This window comes from Nilaparvata lugens, chromosome 3, assembly GCF_014356525.2.
Source record: "Nilaparvata lugens isolate BPH chromosome 3, ASM1435652v1, whole genome shotgun sequence".
Classification (NCBI taxonomy): domain Eukaryota; kingdom Metazoa; phylum Arthropoda; class Insecta; order Hemiptera; family Delphacidae; genus Nilaparvata; species Nilaparvata lugens.
This window is the reverse complement of record NC_052506.1, coordinates 33,967,518-33,989,854: the sequence shown is the minus strand read 5'-3', so window position 1 is coordinate 33,989,854 and position 22,337 is coordinate 33,967,518. Positions and strand designations below refer to the sequence as shown.

The 22,337-nt window shown below is 32.1% G+C and overlaps 2 protein-coding genes across 3 annotated transcripts in view; both read right to left on the bottom strand.

The window, feature by feature from the left end:
* The window catches only part of LOC111047909 (plexin domain-containing protein 1), a 47,341-nt gene extending 35,272 nt beyond the window's left edge, over window positions 1–12,069 (bottom strand). The window contains exon 1 of one of the 2 annotated variants that reach the window (XM_039423585.1): window positions 11,651–12,069. In XM_039423585.1, coding sequence (XP_039279519.1) covers window positions 11,651–11,738 — 88 coding nt within the window. In that variant the 5' untranslated portion in view covers window positions 11,739–12,069. The remainder of the gene's footprint in view (window positions 1–11,650) is intronic. The other variant, XM_039423584.1, reaches the window with a different exon arrangement.
* Window positions 12,070–12,949: 880 nt separating this feature from the next.
* Window positions 12,950–21,771, bottom strand: LOC111047903 (arabinose-proton symporter). The gene is made up of 6 exons (XM_022333756.2): window positions 21,334–21,771; window positions 19,616–19,702; window positions 17,988–18,108; window positions 17,479–17,678; window positions 15,513–15,890; window positions 12,950–14,715 (listed from the first exon to the last, which is right to left on the bottom strand). Exons 2-6 carry the CDS (start codon window positions 19,676–19,678, stop codon window positions 14,056–14,058), a joined length of 1,422 nt encoding a protein of 473 aa, XP_022189448.2. The 5' UTR covers window positions 19,679–19,702; window positions 21,334–21,771; the 3' UTR covers window positions 12,950–14,055.
* Between the last annotated feature and the right edge of the window lie 566 nt (window positions 21,772–22,337).

Here is a 22,337-nt window from a genome sequence, read left to right as displayed (position 1 = left end):
GGTCCTGTCAGAGGCCTTGAAATTGATCAGGTGCGACTTGAAAACTCAGACATCAGACCTGAGCTAGCCAGGTCACTCGATACTAGTATTAATTTATTATTTGTTTTGGATGAAAAGATTTGACGTTGCACAGCTGGATCCACCTCAATATTACTATAACAGAAAACTTTCAATTCATCAATAATTGCTTCCATGATCGACGAAATATTTGAAAAAAATCTATTCGTTATTTTGAATAATGTACTGGAAGCTCAGGCCACTACCTCCGTAAACAAAGCCGTAGTGCATTCGTGTGACGTCAACACAGGTAGGGCTCCTACATCAATAAAAACACTAGCTGATATAGTTCAGCTGAAATCAACGAATTTTTATTGGTGTAGGAGCCCTTCCTGTGCTGACGTCACACGAATGCACTACGTCTTTGTTTACAGAGGTAGTGCTCAGGCTCAAGCCGGAGATAGAGATCGAATAAAAAGAATTGAGTTATCATTATTCTACTGATTGTTTATATAACTGAAGTAAGCACAATTTGTAATACATAAGCTATAGTGCATTGTGAAGTTTAAATCAAATTGGTAATTTGGAAAATAAGGTGAATTTAAAAGGAAATTTTTTTCAAGAACAAAAGATTTAAAGACAAAGAAACAACACAGGACTGAATAAAAGAAAAATAGAAATCAATGTTAGGATGACAAAATAAGTCTTTGAATTTAAAACCTTGTCCTGGTTACAGATTACCGTACAAGTTATACATTCATATCGTATTCTGAGTAGTTTATTAGTTTATACTGTCGTACACAACGAATTTGCACAACTAATTCATTCCTAATTTCTCATGTTTTTATCAAACGTCAACCGCAAAGAAATTGATACATGCCAAATAACAATCATGCGCAGTATTCAATATAAATTGATTTCAATTTATACATGAGCCAGTGGCAATTATGTACGATTGAGACGAATACTGTATTTTCTACTACTAGGTATTATCAAATAGAAAATCTGCAGTATATGAAAAATTTCAAGAAATTTTTGAACAACAATCTAGTTATTAGTGAATCAGAAGCTGTAACTCAGTTGTGCAACGCCCGGAGGATAGCTTTCAACACAGTGGGCAGCCAGTCAAACGTAAAGGAGAAAGAGAAGGAAAGAAACGAACCTGTCTGTAGTATTCCATGCCATCTACTTTTATTCTGTTTCGATCCGAGTGCGGAAGTTCTCCAGTCATAAAACCATAAACTTCCTACTTTCTTGTTTGCACCTCTCACTCACAATTTTAATGATTGAATTTTTTCAGAAGTCTAATAAAACTTTACTAGAAGAGAAGTTTCAGTTGGACTTCGGTATCGTTGGAAAATTTGTATTTTTTTACCAGAAAAAATACATGTAGACACCTAGCTCATTGTATTTTTCATTTTAGGTACTGGCTGTTTTAAATTGGGTTATAGAACTACCAGCAAGGAAATATGAAAGTTAAAATATAAATAATAAGTTTTGTGAAATGATTATATTTTTCTTAAAAAATTATAGGTCAACGTGTAGAAATATAAATATACTATAGTATTCGTTAGTAAGTTTTCAGTTACAAACCCCATATTTCTCGGTACTGTCTAGCAACATCTGCAAGCGAATACACAAGACTAATTTGAATAAAATTACGAAATTTTCCTGTAACTCAGGAAAGGATGATTCAACAAGGACGAACAAGGTGCCTCACGTCTCCTAGAAATGAGCATACTGTTTTTATACAGCTGTCATTACTCGCCTACAAGATTACTGATTCATTTAAGAATTCGCCCATTCAAGCTTGCCGACTTGCTTGATCGACTGGGACGTCAATTGGAGTCGATTGATCACTAGGGAAGGTCAGAGATGTCTTTCAAGTTTTCCTGTTTCAATAGCGCTTCGGGAATTTTGCTAAAATTTTTCGATATTACAAAGTACTATCGCACATGGTTGATAAAGTTTATGTGAGGATCGATGTCATTGGAAAAGTTTCCATAATTCTTACACCTTTTTTTATATCTTCATCTTCCAAGGCAGTATACCTTTTTCCAATCATTAACATGATTTGGGTTTTATTAAATATGAAAATAAATAAAACAATAATTTTAATGTTGGTACAACTTGTTGAGTTTAGCATGATGATACAAAGTTTGTTGTTGGTTCAAGACAGTAAGTAAAATTTAAGCTCTCAAGAGCCCTCGGCCATGTTGCATGAGAGAATACAAGCTTATATTCTCTAATTTTAATAATTTCCTATTCTAATAACCAGCTGGTCACTAATATTATTAAGTTGGGTTTACACCAAAGTTATTAACAAAATGTTAATAACTTAATCCTTATAGATTCTATTAGATTGAACGGAACTTGACACACAATGGAACGGAACACATATGTTCATCATATGTATGATAAGTTATGTTCAATCTAATAGAATCTATAAAGATTAAGTTATTAACATTTTGTTAATAGCTTTGGTGTAAACCCAGCTTTAGTTTGTATTTTCTAGTGCAATTGGCTCCTGATTGTTAATAATAAATAATAATCAACTTAACTTCAAATCGAATGTAATATTTTCCCACATTTTGGCCACACAGTCAAACCCATAAGAGCAAGCGCTCCTGGTCAGGCTGATGAAGCTCCTCTTCAGGAGTGAAATGCATTCCTCAATACTCCAAGAAAAGTAAGTGTTTTTTCAAATATTTACAAGTAACACAGTGTCAGAACTTCAACAAAGTTAATAAATAAGCCTTATATCAAATAAGTAGAACCCAAGTAGAACTGGATAAAACAATACAAACTTGAAGAAATCTTTTCAGGAAGTGATTCAAGCAAGTAGTTCAAAGTACACTTTGATCTAATTCACCGTATTGATTTAATTACGAGGGTCATTCAATAAGTAACGAGACAAATTACCAATTTTCAAAACCGGCTAAATTGATCCATATGAAACTCTCAGGACATGAAGTTGACAACCTTGCGATTACATCTGAACAGCTGTTCTATCGTATTTCGTTAACATAATCGCAAATTGACTCAGTTATCAATGGCAAGTCCATTTGAGAATTGCACCGTGAAAGAACTACTTGCCGTGATCAGATTTTTAGTAGCAGAAGGTGAGAAAGGTAGTGAAATTCACAAAATAATATTAAAAGTGTACGGAGTCCATTGTTTGAATCGTTCAAACGTTTACAAATTTTTAGAACAGTTTCAAAGTGGCCGTACAAAAGTTTGACAATCAATGCAGTGGACGACCGGTCGAAGTTAGGACTTCCTCTCTCGAATTTCGAATAAATTCGTTAATTCGGGACAATAGGCATATCAATGTTGAATTTATAAGTGAAAAATTTAACGCAAGTGTTGGAAATGTCCATAACATTATTCACAACATGCTGCAGTACAACAAAACTTGTGTGAGATGGGTGCCTAGACAACTCACGGATGCTCACTAAGAAACCTGGCTTCAAATCAGTCAACAGTTGAAAAAACGGTTTGCGACTGAAGAAGAATGTTTTTTCAAAAGAATTGTAACGTGTAATGAAGCCATGGATCCACCAACGATCTACATATATACTAACACATATACTAGTTAGTGTATATAGATCGTTGGGATCCACCACTATGTGCCAGATTCAAAACGACAGAGACTAAAAATCTGATCACGGCACACGTTGTTCTTCCACGGTGCAATTCTCAAGCGGACTCGCCATTGTTAACTGAGTCAATTTACGATTATGTTAACGAAATACGATAGAAAAGCTGATCAGATGTCATGGCAAGATTTCCAACTTCGTGTCCTGAAATTTTCATATGGATAAATTTAGCCGTTTTTGAAAATTAGTAATTTGTCTCGTTACTTATTGAATGACACTTGTATATGGATGCAGCAATAGTCTCCGAGATAGGAACAACGTTTCAGTCTACCTACACATCGCATATTGAGGAGCTTTTCAGTACTTTAATTGATTAAAGTAACTAATTTATAAGTAGGTTGGTGAACAATTGCACAGGTGCGACCATGACGTCACCCATAGAAATGTGCTACAGTAGACGCTAAGTTGAAGTGAATCTTCAAGAAAATAAAAATTCTTCAAAAAAAGTAGACTTCTACTAAATATAAGGAAAATCACAGGGAAAATATTTCTGTGTTGTCTGTTGTAATAAAAAAGAAGCTAAATCAAGACTGTTTGATTGTGATTGTGAGTGATAAAATTGAAATGTTTTACAGTAGACTATACCGAGGTGTTTCTGCAATCTACAAGTCTCATTTTTCAATATGCTCTCACAAAAATGTCAAAATGCACTCATTGTTAGCTTCCGTCTAAAGTACGTAGTAAATATCATTCTGGAAACTTTCGTGTTATAACAACGATTTTAATGTGTCAGCTTCTAAGAACTTTGACAGAGAAACCACAAAATTTATAGTCCACTGTTATAGAAAGAGAAATTGGACTTATAAGACCTTTGTAGAGGGACTTATGTTGATAATTATTGTGACTGATACTCGTAAATTGAAACGAATTGAGGATAATTTGCTCAAGCATCAGTGTGAAGTAAGTAACCAGTAAGTTAATCAGTTACCAGATATATTCAATCTCTAGTAGGAGCGTTTCTATAACTTACAAGGAACGAGAAATCTTAGGCAAGTAAATAAATAATTCAATGGTTTCACTTATCATTGATAGAATATTGGACAAGTCGAATGTCAGTCTATAAAGACTATAGGCGTTTTTACGTTAAACTACATACGTAGTTTCATTTAGAATCCTATATGGACGTGAAATCCTAGGACATTGAGAACATGGTATCTTATCAGTTGTCAATTTTTTGAGACTAAGACATTAAAAAGCGATTAATGAAATCATAAAATTCTCATGAAACGACCTAAATACAAAGAAGATAATTACTAGATGATGAGAATTTTATAAAATGTGATATGTATATGGTTATAGAATTCGTTGGATGACAAAAATCGAGAAAATATCTAAAAAACTTCTGAATAATATATGTGGGCTATTCACAGAGAATACATGTGTAAAGTAAAGGCATCCAAGTCAAATAATTAGAAACATCCATTGAAGGAGTTCAATGATAAAAAATTAGGTCCATCTTCAAAGTAAGCTGGAAACAACCATGACAAAAAGTTAGTTTTTTTAGATGAATCCAATGAAGGAATTAGTATCCAGTATCCTATAACACTACAAATAATTCTCTGATTAGTCTGCACAGTGGACTAAACTTCAATGAACCGTATTTCACAAGTAATAACGGTGAACGGAGACAAAAGCTATAAATGCAGAAATTACACGAGTAATTTACTCTACTCCCATTCGGTAGTAAATGATAGATAGTTCAGCTTTCAGAAAGCAACAATGTATGATAATCTATGTTTTTATCGTTCTGATAACAGTGAACACGAGTGTCAAAAATCGTAATAACTCTGTTATTAATTGCGGCTATGTAGATAACGTTATAATGCCGAAATAGAGCTGATTATTAATAAATCCTTTCACTATAGTATTATTTCAAGGTTTCCAAAATCAGACATTTGACAAGTATGGCCCAACGAGATAAGAGCACATTTTACTATTATTTCGGAGTGACATATCACATTATTTACACCAGAATAAGAACAAGTAATACTGTAAAACATGCAAAGAAGAGTTAGCTGAATATAGGTGATCAGAACATTATTGGATGGTATTGTGTACGTAAATATTAGTGATTGACGATGTGCACTGATATACTGGATAGGGACCCACCTGAAAACAATTGCCTACAATATTTTGCAAAGTTTAGCTCTTTATCTTTTGAATTTTATTCATTTCTAGTTTGTTACTTCTAGCCATATCGGGTTACAAATTGTGATAGCATCCGCACTTTTAATTCTAGAACAGTAAACGTCGTTGTTTATTACCAACATAATTGGTCTAGTAATTTGTGATGAGATGAAGTATGAGTATCATAAAAAATACACCAGACCCGAAATCAAGGCCGGGGCTGAGAGCCAAACAGATGCACTACTCTCCAGACCAATTACTCTTTCATTCAGATTAATACAAAATTAATTTAATAGAAAAAATAAAGAAGCAGGACTAAACCAAACAAGAATCAAGATTAATGCAAAATAAATTCATAGAAAAATTAAAGAAGCGGAGCCAGTCCAAACAAGAATCAATGATGAATAATAAATGACATTCAATGAAAATGATCTTATGCTATTAAATAACGGTACATTAAATAGGTAGCCTTCCCTATCAAGATTCATTCAAATACATCATCCATTTAAAACAACTAATAATAAAACATGAAAACTGTAGACCGCTTCTGATCCATATGGAACTCACATACAATATTCCTATCACAGCAGTGTAGTGTATGGGGGAAGTCCCTTCCCTTTTATTAATCAGTGACGTGCTCTATAAATAGATTCCTAATATACAAGCTATTTCTAATCATCAGAGTGTACGATGACCGGTGAAAGCCCGATATGAAGCCAACATCAACAATAATAAAATATTATGAAGACTTCTGAGTAAAGAATGTTCAAATATCAAAATCAAACAATTGTATTTTTACTTTTCGATTTACGCTCTAATTATAAGTTTGGATCAGTAGAGATCTTGTTTTTTTATAAACGTAATAGTGCAGAGATTTATACCGACAAATCATTTTCTTTTTCACAGCAAAAGTTTAATATCTAATTTAATCCTGTTCAAGCGTTGAAAAGGACTAGCTACTTCTACAAAAGCACTTTTAGAACTTATTATCCTGTCAGACAGGAAAGACTATTGCAAGCTTCTTAGAAGAAGGGAAGAATGTATCATCCTCATTCAACATAGAAAATCCATCCAACATTGTTAATGAGTACTTATGTTATTTGCTGTCTTTATTGTATTATGCAAATATAGGAGAAGCAATACTGCCAATACTGCTGGCCTAGAAGCCGCAAGCACTATACCGAGGTCCATGTTATGATGGCAGTGTGTGATTTGCAATGGTGTTGCTATCGTTATCTCTTTCACGCTTTGCAATCGTTCATCAACAATGTAGAAATTCAACTAATTGACAAAATATTTAATCTCAATCATAAAAATTTATTATTACATCTTTAAAAAAAATATTTCCTTGACAAATAAAATATTATCAACTATTTTCAACAATAATGAGCAGTTAAATATTCATCAGATATACCAGTATCAGCTGTTTGGGTGGCAAGGCTGAGATCTGGCAACCCTTTTCTCCTATCATTGCTTTTCTCCTACACTGCCATTATAACGTGGACCTCACTATAGGTTCAACAGTAAATGTTTTAATACGTATAGTTTGTGTAAAATAAGTTGAGACTTGACCCTCCATCCGAAGAAATTACAGGGTTGCCAAATCGTGTAAAATTGCAACTTTCTCAAATCTCCAATTCAACGTCAAAATTGGATGTAGAATATCATCCCCGATATCCTAATAGTACTAAAATAGCTTCAGGGTTGAAGGATTAAAAGGAAATTCAACTTTTGTGATAAAATTGGAAACATCGCAAAGATTTGTTTTTCTTTTGAATATCACTTCTCTAAGAATCATAGGGCGTCGTAATGCGTAATAATTTTATATCAAATTAACGGGGAGAATGTCTCCTTTCTATTGGTGTCTGGATCATTTTTATCCTACTTATAGTTATTTTTTAATTGATGATTTTGTTTGTCAATGTCAAGACATTTCGAGCAGAGAACATGAAATTTTCGACATGCTAGAAACTTTTTTGTTTCAAAAGATAAGTAGGTGGTGGAAGCGCGAAAGTATCTCACAAATAATTGAAATTATTTTTCCAATTGTCAAACGTACTCGGAAGAGCGTATTTTGGTCTCCAAGGACTCCCTTAGACTACCAAATAGGGTCTATGAAGCTTGTCCCGTCAAATACCAAATAATCAATTTTATCATTTTGATAATATATGTCCCAATACAAAAAACACGATAAAATGAATGGAATTTAGTTAATAGCTTTGCAATTTCAATTTCATATGTTATTATTGACATTATATGAAGTTATTTACTTACTTTCAACTCAAAATGACACTGCAAATCACATAAGAACATCTTCATTCAGCACAAAACCAGCATCTGACACATGTATGCATGAGAGCATATAACCACAATATAACCCCAATTCACAATAATATGGCGATCAGATAGTTCTAAACAGCTGATGTATTTTACAGAATAGACCCTAGACTACCGCTGGGATTCATTACTGTGTAGTTTAGATGATCTATTCACCCACTGGGATTGGATGAACTTCTATTGGGACATATTGTCCCAGTTGTAGTCTGAGGTTGGTCATTTCTGCTGGGAAATATTGTCCCGTTGGTAGTCTAAGGGTTAACCCTACGATCATTGAGTTCATTCAATCTAATAATTTAAAAAAATGATACCTATAAATAATCTACAAATTCAATCCTGCTTTACAATGAATTTCTGATGGGCAGAAATAGAATAAAATTGGTTCTGTGGATGTAAACTCTGAGGTAAAACTCCACTGAAGTTTTAAAGAATTTTTGGCTGACAATGGGTATGGGTGAACACTCTCATAAGAGCCAATGACTATTCTACGTATTTCGGCACAGCAGAGCAAAATAAAATTATTAGAAAACAAGATTTTACCGAGTCATTTTCTTAGTGGCACCTACATGTCTGAATTGGGTTTTACTCAAATTATGACACTCAATCAGGCTTCCCCAGTAATTTAGGTCAAATAGGTAGCCAACACCAAGTAGAGTAGCCTAATAGAGTTGATTCTACCAAAAAGAATACATAGATAAAATATCCTACTTTATATTTTTTTTGATTCTACTGGAAACAATGAGAAGTTGCTTATTGAGAAGAGCCAAGGACCAATTCAAAGCTAAATCAAATACAATACACATTTTGATGAGAATGATGTCCACTTGAGTCTGAGACTTAGCCTATACTTGGGCAATTAGAAAAAGTTCAATTTCAAAAGGTGGGTTCTAAAATTGATTTTAATTGGGATTTCACAGCACATCTATTAAAATTCAGGGAGAAATAGGCTACCTTACAGAAATTAAACCAGCTTATAATAAATTTAAAATACAGGTGTTTTTTTTAATGAAAACATTTAAATGTTTTCAGGGAGATTTAAATGTTTAAAAATTCAGGGAGAAATAGGCTACCTTACAGAAATTAAACCAGAGCTTATAATAAATTTAAAATACAGGTGTTTTTTTAATAGAGTATTTCAACTGAGCAGATCAGGAAAATGTCACCAGAGGTTATAGAATGTATAATATAGATTTACATAATCTTTCTATGAATTCTTATGACATCTTTCTTTCTAATTCTATAATCTTTGCATGTCAGTGAGCTAGCTATTTCCATATTTATAACAAAGTAAAGCAAAATTATATTCGTACTTAATTTGTATTCTCTTGTGAAATCACAAGATAATTTTAATCCTCATTTAATTAGAGGACTTGAATTACAACTGAAACCCTAGACTAGACCGCAGTAGGCAATAATAATAATAATAATCAATAAAAAAGTAAATTGTTCAGTTATTATGTAACATTTTCCTCTCTAATACCTATAATAATTTCACAAGATTTGAGATGATTCGTTTAAATCTACTAAAAGACTAACATTGCGTTCCTTCCGAGACCTTGATTGTAGGTAGGGAAGATAAACATATTAGTTGAGCTTTTAACCAAAGAATTGACACAAGGGAAAAGGAAACCTAACATTAAAAAATAAGCATCAAATGACCATTTTGTACTCGCGAGTTACACCCCAGTGTTGTGAATTCGATTCTTTTCCGATGTGGCTAGCTTTTTGATTTAATAACTAGATATTGAATACTAGGACTCATTTTTAAGATTATACAGCTATGTCACACTTGGCAAAGGTGACCACAAGCATAACACCCCAGGCGAGTACTTACGTAACTAAATATAGTGGTAACTTACACCATAAAACATTGATGTACCACTACATACGGTAGTGAATTACCGTATTCTTTCATTATTCTCATTTAATTTGTGAAAGTAACATTTGGTTAATTGGTGAACTTCTAGAAGTTATATTATAATATGAGTACCGTATTCTATTAATTTTGTGCCAGAATCTCAATTAGTTGCACATAGAAATATAAACAATTTTTTTCTTGGTCCCTTATGTGACCGGAAATTGGAGCATCCCATTCATAAAGCTGCGTTTACACCGGAGTTAATAACATCATGTTGAGTTGCGTTTACACCGGAGTTGATAACATGAATTATTAATAAAAAGTTGTCAACTTGACTGAATCGACAAAAAATTCTCTTGAAAAAAGTTGATAACTCGTGTTTTGAACAGAAAATTCCTTGTTATTATATGTTATTCCTTGTATATCCCATGTTATCCATCGAGAGTCGGTAACTTTTGTTAATAACAGGTTACTATCTTCCCCGCAGCCCCCTCGCGCAGCATCCCTACCCTACAACTACAGCTGTTCCCTAATAACTACAGCTGCAGACAAAACACGTGACAAAGTTATTAACTTTTGTTGATAACAAAACTAGCATCCAAAAGAAAATGTTATTAACTTATGTTGAAAACTTTTGTTTTAAACTCTGGTGTAAACGCATTATAATTTATTTACATTAGATCAGATGAAGATAATTATTATTTTAATGATCACAAACATGTTTCAATTCAAATTTGAAAACAATTTTTTGCTTTTTATTCTGGCTGTTATATCATATGAATAGTCTCGTTAAATGAAATCATATGGAAGTCAATTATATTGATAACAAGATCTTGTTAATAACAAGAAATTTTCTGTTAGAAACATAAGTTATTAACTTTTGTGAAGAGAAATTTATGAGAACTTTTTTTATAACTCGTGTTATTAACTCCGGTGTAAACGCAGCTTAATAATGTCATGAGCTCTAAACATGTTCATGATATGATTGAACTAAAATAAAGGAGGTTTTTAGAATCCTAAAATAATGTTTATAGAAAATACGTAAATGGATGCTTATTTCTAGGGAGTTGTTAACTTTTCTCTATACTTTTTTATCAACTAAAACAAAGTATTTTACCATGATTTTTCTATGATAATGGATAAATAAATATAACAATGTTGAATATTAGAAAAATATTGATGATCTGCTATTAAATAAGTTACACCTTTTGACATTTGTGGATACAGGTGCAAATATGTTTGGGGTGACTTAAAAGTTGGATGGGGGTTATCTTACAAGAAAGTAAATACTATATCAATTAGAAAATCTAAAACATAGACATTTTATGAATTTAAAGCCTATGCCCATTAAGAGGATTAAGAGTTTGATTATAACTTTTAGAATAATAGTACTAAAAGCACTTCTACTTTATTCTTAAAAGTAAAACTGCTGACACAGTGTGAATAATGAATAGACAGTAGATTTATATCAACTACCGTAAAAGGAATATAGATTTTAGAGTTGAAAAAAAATTTTGTAAATAGGTAATAATTCATATCTCATATAATGAAAGTTAAATGAAAGTTTTCAGACAGTTCGGTGCGGTAGGTAGGTACACATGTTTCACATGTAAAATATTAGGATAATATTAGATAAATAAGGTAACTTTGATTTAAATAAACAAGTAATTACCATCTCTTGCAGCTTCCGAGCAGAGTGAACACAAAATTAGAAACAGCAATTCAACATAAAAACAAAACTTCCAACTGTATCTCGCCATTTTGAACAAACAACTCTGGTCCGCTAGAATTGAAAATTATCCTTTGGTCAGTGCGTCAAGTTTATCCTTTTCAAAGGAGTATTGTTTGCCACAAATTTTCCCTCAGTCTAAGAACGAGATAAAATGTAAGTGTTAAAGCAATATTGCATCGCTTGTCATGGTAAAAACAATAACTCCATGATCCACTTAAAACTAGTTATCACTGAACAGCTGAAATTCTGACTACAAGCACAGTCACAACACAGAAGACAGGATATATCCAAGAAACCAAGAACAGAACAAACTGAATACAAACTTTTCAGCCAGCAGGTTGCTCACCTTTTTTTCAGAACTCAGAGATTACCACCGTTGGAAGGTCGTGTAACTTGTTTTGAATATACTAGCGCTACTAGTGTCGAAAGATGGAACTATAAAGCGCGCTGGTTTTCAAATTGCGCAAGGCTTTTGCAAACTTGGAAAAGTACAAACTTTAGCAAAGAATTTTAAGGAAAATAATACATTATATTTACAATTTATTAATGATACATGTAATCTATTATTATACTTTATGACACCGGTATCTGCTATACAATATTGTATTCAATTTTCGACTTTTTACATCAAGAAATGAAATGTTATTGTAAATTAAAATCACTTTTTGTGATCAATTTTCAACTTAGGCCTACTTGTTTTTTTTACCAAACATAATTTAATACTAGTTTTGGGTGTCAATATGCTCATTATCTACTAGAATTTCAAAATTAAACTATTATGTTATTATTTTCAAATTAATTTACATTCATCGATAAACTACCGGTAAAACAACTCTTCAACATTAGGCAATTAATAGCAAATACTTGTTGATTCTAATAAAATATATTTCCCTTTTTCTAGATCTTTTAAAAATTTATCTGGAAGATTGAATGAATTATCATTGCTGTACTAAAACATTGTAGGCTACTTACTTAGGCCTATTACTCATTCCCTCAAAGGTACCGGTACCGTACTCCTAAACTTGATTTTTGTTTTAGCTTTAACAATAAAAAAAGCTTTTCAATTAATAATAATAATACAATTGATCAATTGAAACGTTTTTCGTCATTTGCCAGACATTTTAAAAAGTGAACAAAACTCTTTTTAGAACTCAGCATCTCCAAAAATAATGGATATTTTACAGAAAGTACTATGAAAAGCAATGGGAGTATCAGGATACAAAATGAAATAGAGACTTATAATAATAATCAACTTTATCATAAACATTGATACGTTTTTTAAGACTATACAGTATGTAAGATCAATATTCTTTTCTGAAATTTTACCAGCAAGATATTGGACATTTTCAATAACTTTAAATTAAATTGAAATTTTAAACAGCTTTGTAGAGATAGAATAAAATAAACCATGATTCATCAATATTGCACTTTGAAAACAAGACACATCAGTAATATATTTCATTTTCAAAGTAAACTATGCAAACATCATAAAGTTGAATTACATTGAAGTAGGTAACTTCTAGGCATTCTATGAGAGTTTGTTAATTGAGAATAATTAATACCCTTAAGAATGGTCAAAAACTTGAACTTTATGTTATGCAACACACAAAGTTTAATGATTAGGATTTTATAAAAAAAACATATTCAGGTACCATAGCCAACTTCTTCACCGTAACTTATCTCGATCTTGACGAGTTATTCCATTGAGGTCTTTGATGGAGTTGCGTTTATCTCTCAAATCATGAAATTGTATAACTTTGAGCAATAACTCTTCAAGTATAAATTGATTATTCAATTATTCATCGGAGTACAATACCTATTGGACCTTTCCCGTAAGTGTAATCTAACTTATAACTACTTCAACCAACTTTCCACAGTGTATTAAAATTACATTTAATCGGATAGGTAGTATCATAGAGAAAAAATAGCGTAAGTAGATATCCCATGGTATGAGGAATTTATGTCGCAACTTTTACTGTTATCTCTAGCCGATTACTGTCGATTATTGTCAATTTTCACTGTTTTGTTGGGGTAAGAGTTTATGAACGGCACAATTTGAGAGACTACCAGCGTCATACAGCTGCATGGGAAAGAACTACGTGAACTATCGGCTTGGGATAACAGTAAAAGTTGCAACATGAACGCCCTATACCATGGGATATCTACTTATGCTATCGTTTCTCTATGGTAGTATATTACTCTTATTACAGCAGAGCAAATGTAAATCTTTCACATCATATATATATATATATATATATATATATATATATATATATTTCGCAATTTTCATAAATTAATACATCCACCATTTTACTATCATGATCCTTCTTTAGTGCGGTTTTCCTTCAAAAATACTGCTGCACTGATTGATCAACACTGACATTTTTGGCCATAAATTTCAATTCTGGTACAATTACAACAGAAATGTAGGCGAGTGCAATGCTAGTCATGACGGCATGGAACCAGAACACACCGAAAGGATGAAGAACACTCATCATCATCGGCAAAAATAACTGACAGAAGTAAGAAGCCATTTGATGAACGATCACAACCAGAATTAAAACAATACATCTCGACCTGGCGGGACACAGAAGAGCACACGTGGCCATGGAGTAGGTGCCAATTCCCAGCCAGAAAAACACCTGATAGATGATCAGAAATGTGGCAGGCACCCACATGAGTTTAGTCGTGGAGAACTCTAGGAAGTAAAAACTGCATCCTAGTGTTGATAAACAGAACGCCAAGGATCCTGAGCTGATTAAAAGCATGAGTGCGGTACTATTGGGGCCGGGAAATGTGGATGAGACTACTGTTGACATCACCAGAGATACCAGTCTGATGAATGATGAGACCAGCCGTGAATTCATCGTGAGGCCCGAAAATGTGAGTGCCCAGTCCATGTAGAAATTGTAGGCTTTGTAGCCCATCAACTCGATCAACAGCACGAAGCCGGAAAGTGTCAGCAGAGGCTTGATGTAGCTGTCGGTTTTGCAAAGCGAAGTCATCTGTAACAAGTGAAATCATTATTTCTGCAATTATTTGAAAGGTTCAACATCTTTAGAGCTTAATATAAAACTGAATAAAACTAGTCATACTAATAAGTTAGTCTAATAGAGAAGTGAAGCTGATTCTTCTAGCTGAAGTATCATGATTGACTCTCTCATTTAATAGGCCTATCATTGATGTATTTCGTACGAATTGTATTATTTATTTTACAGTATTGAAATGAAAATGAACGATGTATATTTTACAAGTTATTGGAATTCAAGGCAAGCTTTCTCAAATGTCAAGTTTTGAAATTTTAATTATAATAAATAAAAATATTTTATCCATTTTATGCATTACATAATAAAAAACATCCCATTATTCTGGGTCAACTCTGATTCTTGAGCTTATATTTTTTCTAATTTCTCATTTCAATTTTTTTGTCTTCGTCATTCTAACTGTATTTCGTTGTTCCGTTTTCACTTAGTATTTACTTCACATATACCGATATCATTTATTCACTCATATTAATGTATTACACAATACATTTTAAAATGTATAATTATTCCATATTTTTCTTCGAGGCTTATTTTCTAATCATTCAACACATTCAATAAAAATAATTTATTTACATTGAATTAGATCGACTCTTTCGAATATTTAGCAATCATAGTATCTCGTTTCTATTTGCCAAATATATTTACTCATTCGTTACTCTAAATTGTAAATGTCATGAGTCAAGAAACACCGATTGAAGAGCTACAGTGAAACTGAGCTACAAAAGGTATTTATAAAAATAGTTGATTCCAACACCAACCTGAATATCATTTCGCATCTGGTCGAGCTCGTGCGCTATCTGGTTGTGAGTGACAGAGCGGGGCCGCAAGGCCAGCAGGGACTTTGTGGCGTCGTCGAGGCAGCCATTGTTCTGCATGAGCCAGCGAGGCGACTCGGGCGCACAGAGGCAAAGCACGAGGGCGGCGACCGAGGCCAGGGCGGGCAGCACCAGGATCACCCTGGAGGCGGACAGGGCTTGTGCGTCGCCCGTGGCGAGCAGAGAGCTAACTGCCAATGGCAGCTGTGTCAGCGCAATCAGCGCCCCCATCGCGCGAGACTCCTGGCCGCCCGGGTAGTGGCAGATTGTCTCCAGGATGTAGATCGGGGTCACCGTCACCGCCAGACTTCTGCTCATGTTCTGCAATCATCATTTGAACTTTTCAAGTGAACATTTCAGCTTTAATACAGTAAAGAATATTTAATTCGTCTGTCTCTTTTAAAATGAGTATATTCACTACTAATAAGAGCATAATGACTGAAATAGGTTGTAACTAATAAATATATTTTATATGATTTATAAAACGTTCACTTTCGAACTGTGGTTCACATTTTATATGTTGCTTTAATCCTTTAGTATTTTAGCACAGATCTAAACTGTTTATACTTAGTCTATGATTTCTATGATACATATGAATAAAGGTGTTAGGTACCTTTAATGGGGAAAATTCTATGATTTCTCCACTATCTCCACTCCACTTTATCCAGATATGGATATCACAGATACTTGGGGTATCATTTAACTTTTATTTTTCAAGTGACATTGCCTAAATGATTTGACATTGGTATTTGTTGATCAATGAAAATATTTCTGTTCTAATATAATAATTATATTATAGGCCTAAGGATAACTTTTATTACATAGTACCTATATATATTTTTTATTTATATAAAAATGTGGAGTGAATAATCTAATTCTCTATTTCATTCACATTAAAATTTCAAATTATTCACTTCTTAACAGATATTGTTATTATCTTGACTTACAGTATTTACAAGTTGTGTACATCACACATGAAGCACACTGACTCTAAATCTAATTTTTTTTATTATTTATGTAAACTATTTCTATCCTCATCGATATTAAAATAAGGCCTGAGGATACCATGCTTTGTACCGTCATAATTTTCTGCTCAATAAAAGGCTTACAATGGTCAAAATAAGCGGTAATGGAGATTATCCTGATAGACTTCTTGTAACTTTCTTAATTGGAATTAGGTGTGAAGTATTTATATATAACGATATTATTTTCATAGTGCATTAATGACAATTGGATAATATCAGATTTTAATCAATCCACCTTTATAATATCAACATTACTATTACTTTTTGTGTAGTTGAGAAGTTGATATTGTGGTAATTATTCATATTGAATGAAAAAGACTGAGAAATTGTCAAAAAACCACTGATTCATTGATAATTAGAAAGATTGACAATGGTGTAATAACCGAAACCGGTCTTTCTAATTATCAATAAATCAGTGGTTTTTTGACAATTTCTCAGTCTTTTTCATTCAACATTATTATTATTTTATGAAAGGAATCATATTGTTGTTTTTGAAGTAGATTATTATTTGATCTTTTAGAAAAAAAATATTTAAAAAAAACGTTACAGATAAGAAGTAAAGACAAAAGGAATATTTTCCCGTGTTCTAATAGACAACGTGGTGGTAGAGACTTGGTACAGTAATAATGAGATCATTGAACATTAGTATGAAGTAAATAGTATAGTGGCTCATTACCCGGTATATAGTATCGATGTATCCATTTAGAATCTTTCTGGACATATTTATATTGATTTATGAATTCATTGACGTGGTACCTACCTTATTCATCAACACGAAATGTACAACACCTACAAATAATACTTGGATTCTCTTATTACAAATTACAAATAACTCAAAGTCACTTTGCTTATTAGATTTTGAAGTGTACTATCAAAGCACTCACTTGAAGGAAAATTTGAAGCGTAGCAGAGAATAGAAATATTGATGAATGGATATCAACTTGGGTTGAAATATAAGTCGATATACTTGCTAGAATTAGGCATGGTAATGATATCCTTAGAAGTGAAGATAGTCTACCCATGCAACAGAGAGCAATACCGGATACAAGGCAGCCTAATAACGATCCCATCATCTGCCAATATTCTGAAAATATAAATAAATTGTATAAATCATACGAGTAAGATATTGCTCATTATTAAATGGAATTCAATACTGTAATTTATCATAAAATAATGTTATGAATACAGAGGGTTCGCTTAATTTCTCAAACTGATGTCTTGAATAATTCCTATCTCTTCATAATAATTAATGAAAAATCTAAATACATGTAGAATCGAATTACCTCAATGTATTTTCAAAACTAAAATTATGAACAATTCATAAATAATTCCAAATCGAAATTGAATTCTCATTTTCTTTCATAGGCAGTGCTTGAAGTCTATTAATGGTTACCTTGAGACCATGAAAATGGTAATTCATCAAGCTGCTCTATCCTTTGAGCTTCAATAAGACTAAATTCATGTTCTAATCCAGATGTGAAACAGTAAAGTCCACAACCAACACAAACGCCAATCTGAAAAATAAAATAATTGAACTAAAACTACATATTAAGATTAAAAAATAACTTGGCACAGAAAGAGTCAGACAGAAGTTTTCACAAGAAAAAAATATTGTGATCCAAATTAATTAGGTATTTAAAGTGTCAAGTTATTGGTAAAATAATCACATAAAAATATTCAGGCACTTATGAGAAATACAATAATGACTCAACTGGAATAATATTGACCGAAGAACCTTATCAATAGGACAAACTATTGACCAAGTCAATACCATAAGCATATTCCATAATGGATTTCTATCATGTTATGTATTTATGTTGGAATATTTTACAGTTTATTGAATACGAAAATTAATAAAGCCATAGATATTTTTTTATAATAAATTATTTTTTATCGGCTTCAACCCTTGCTTTTATTACTGCTTTTAGTACATAGAATACTTGATCACAATTCAAAATGTTTGATTACTTGGGAGAATAAAAGCATCATCAAGTCATTGCAATAAGAGACATTGCAATCACTACATATCAAAATTAATTACGTTTATGTGATATCTGGAAAGTAGTAGAGTGAATATTTAAAAAAATAGTTGAATGATTTTATCAATTTTGCTTTTCGCTTGAAAAAAATCAGGCTATTAGAAAATGTTTGTGTTTCATAGAAGTAGTAAGTTACTGTTTTTGCGAGATACAGTGATATTTATCCATAATGAAACAATACAATATCGTCTAAAAATATCACGAATTTGTTGAAAATTTATATAACTTACATATCTCAACACCTATGGTGTCATCTCCAGTGTGAGAATTCAAAACTTGAAATTGGTTCAACCCAGTTTACTACTGAAAAAGTAAACTTTAATAAAAATGCTTATTGGTTTTATTGGCCCCATTAGAACTGTTGGCCTTAACAAGGCCATATCAGTTCATCATGTAAATGAAGTATGAAGGTAGTCTACTCATACCTTGAACATAGTTTTCAAGATTGAAGTGCACTTAATTGAACACTTGGAACATTGTATGTAACTTATAAATTCAATAAATTAGTGATATTTTGGACAATATTCTAGTGTTTCATTTAAAGTACCGTAGTAAGTATAGATGAAAAAGTGTAAAAGTGTATAGGTGGAAAAGTGATAGCTTAAAATAGATTTTTCAAAATTATTGTTAAATCATAAATAAGTAGGTATCTACTGATAGGGTTTCTGAATCTCGCTAGTCAGATCAAGTTCCAAGTTGAGTACGTAATAACAAACTACCCCAAGTTCTCAATATTTTATTCATTTATGAAATTATTATTGTGCTTATGAAAATCTTGGAAATACCTCAGATATTCCACAAAAGGAATATAAAGATAATATCTTTGTATCTACAATGTTAAATTAAATTTGATCATAACTGAGAATAAGAAAATATCCTGAGCTTGTCTCTAATCTTTCGACTGTATATGTTTGTTAATCAACTCAATACATTGGAGCAGATTGAGAATAAATTAGAATCAAAATAGTGTAATTGTACTCACTCGTGAAAACTTATTGGATGCTTTCTCATAATAGAAGCTATATCCATGTAACTTCCGCATCATGCTCTGGTTCCTTCACATCAGAACCTTGTAATAAACAGAAACAATGTTAGACTTCGTTATACTATGTGACGCACTTGCCATTGTATGGTTATTTCAGAGTAATAATACTTCTACCCTACCAACAGATTTTACTTATCAATTATTATAATTTATTGCTTCATGAACCAGATATTATATTCATAGAAATGAAAACACGACAATTCGACAACTAATTATTCAAAATAAAAGAGGATAATAACTCCTAAGCATCTTAAAGTAGCCAACAGTCATGAACGATTTAAATTTATCTAATTTCTTTATAATCATTATTGGAAGTAACAGTTTAAGGCCCGGTTGCACAACAGCCGGTTAAATTTTAACCGTGATTAATTTCACGATAGCAATCAGAGAATGCCTTTTTGATAAGACGGCTACTCTGATTGGTTCTCGTGGAATTAATCACGGTTAAAATTTAACCGGCTTTTGTGCAACCGGCACTAAGGCTTTTATCAATTTCACAATTATGAACTTTGGTTCATAGACAATGTTTGTGTTTCAATCTCATAACTTGTTTTAGATTTAATATAGTTTAAAATTGTTTTAATTTTTTCCAGATTTAAATATAAGAATAATTCAGCAAAATCTAAAATAATCGTATATTGCAATATTTTATAAGATTATCTAATCAGCATCGTTCAATCGGACGTTTTTATTCAAATGAATTGAGGATCACTCGTTAATCTCTCTATTTTGTAGTTTGTACAGTAAATCCATGTAGGTTTCAAGAATTTGAAAATTAAGTTCCACCAAATTTCCACATTACTTTAAAAGTGAGTGGTGGTAATAACTGCTTACTAACTTTAATACAATGAATCCGAATCCGAGTTGGTTCCTTCAATATAACAACAATAATTACCGCCCAAATTTACGCGTAAATAAATAAAACACATATATATATATATATATATATATATATATATATATTATATATATATATATATATATATATATAGATATATATATATATTGTAAAACGTTCAATCAATAACAAAGTATAAAGTTTTCTTACACGAGAATCAAGCTCTAATCTCACAAACGTTTTACAATAATTGTCAATAGTATAGCTATTTCAACTATTTTTCAATTAATAATCATTTATTACCGTCGTAATTCATTGTGTGTGATAATTACCGTATAATACACAAAAGGCATTGTTCAGTACTTTTAAATTCATGGTTGAATGAAAAATGTCATATTGCATCATATGACAGCCTTATTTTTTATAAATATGAAATATAACAGTAGGCTATAAATCTGACTAGGTACCCTTTTTAAATTATTTTGTCACGACATGTTCCGGCTACTATAATATGCCATTATCAAGCGAAAAATAATAAAAAATAATTTAAGAAGGGTACTTAGATTTATATTTTCATTTATATTAAAAAGTGGCCATAAAGGAAAAATAAGAGATATAACAGTTATACAAATCGAATATATCTAACAGTTATTGATAACATAATATTCATCAATATAACAAATTACATCAATACAAGAAAATAAATCAATCGTTCAACAATGAAATATTCCGTTATTTCATCAGATGTGGCTCAAATAAAACTGAAAAGCAATATCCACCGTTTCAAAAAGACTAGTGAAACAAACAAAATACTTACAAGAATATTATGATGATAGTCTATCTATATCCAAAAAAGCAATGCACTTTTGGTTAACTGAGGAATATTTTGCACGGGTACACCAAATCTTAATCGATGAATCGTGACACTCACTAAAATCAGAGATCAATGCAATTCAATAAAAGTGAATAGTTGAATGGAGACCGGTGAACTTGGATCTACAATCTACATTGCAGCACTCTGTCAATTCCACAGCAGACAACAGACGAGTGTTGGCCACCCACTCTATTCTCTTCATTTCTTCTCGCTCTCTCCCTTCTTCCATCATTAACACACTTCCATCTTCGTCTATCATTCACTTACATCAATCCATTCCACCTCTATCAAATCTTTCCTCTCTCATTCACACACAGATACACACACAAACATATGCAAACTCAAACGTCAAAAGTTACATTTGAAATAGGTTCTCTGCATGCTTAATCTGGGCTGAGAGGCTGATTCTCAACAGCGGGCCTATAGTCTTATGAGAGCTCTTCATTCATTTATAGTTATACCCTACTTTGTCTCAACTACTCCCATTGGAACAGAATCACTGTTCATTGGATAATCATGATAATCGATGTTTCTCATCTCCCATCATGAATGCTGCTTATTCTCCTACATACTAAACATTGACAAATTCCCTGTTGGAGTTTCCAGTGATAGCCTATAATATTTGAGCTATGCTATGTGTGATTCTTAAGTATGCAATGCTTAACCTTTGACCTTGACCTTGTTAAGAATGAAAAAAGGTAGAATTTCATACATTTAACACTTTTGTCAAAGATGTAGGATTGATCCTTGATAAGATAAAACACAATATTCGTTTTCAATAACGGCGGAATAGTTTGATTTTTTCAATATTGTTCAACTCGGCGTACTACAAAATTGATTATGATTCTTTGGCATCAATAATATTGAGTTGTAAACAGGTAAAACTTGTTGATTCATTTCAACACGAACTGATTATGCTGCTATATATTATTATATTATTGCAACGA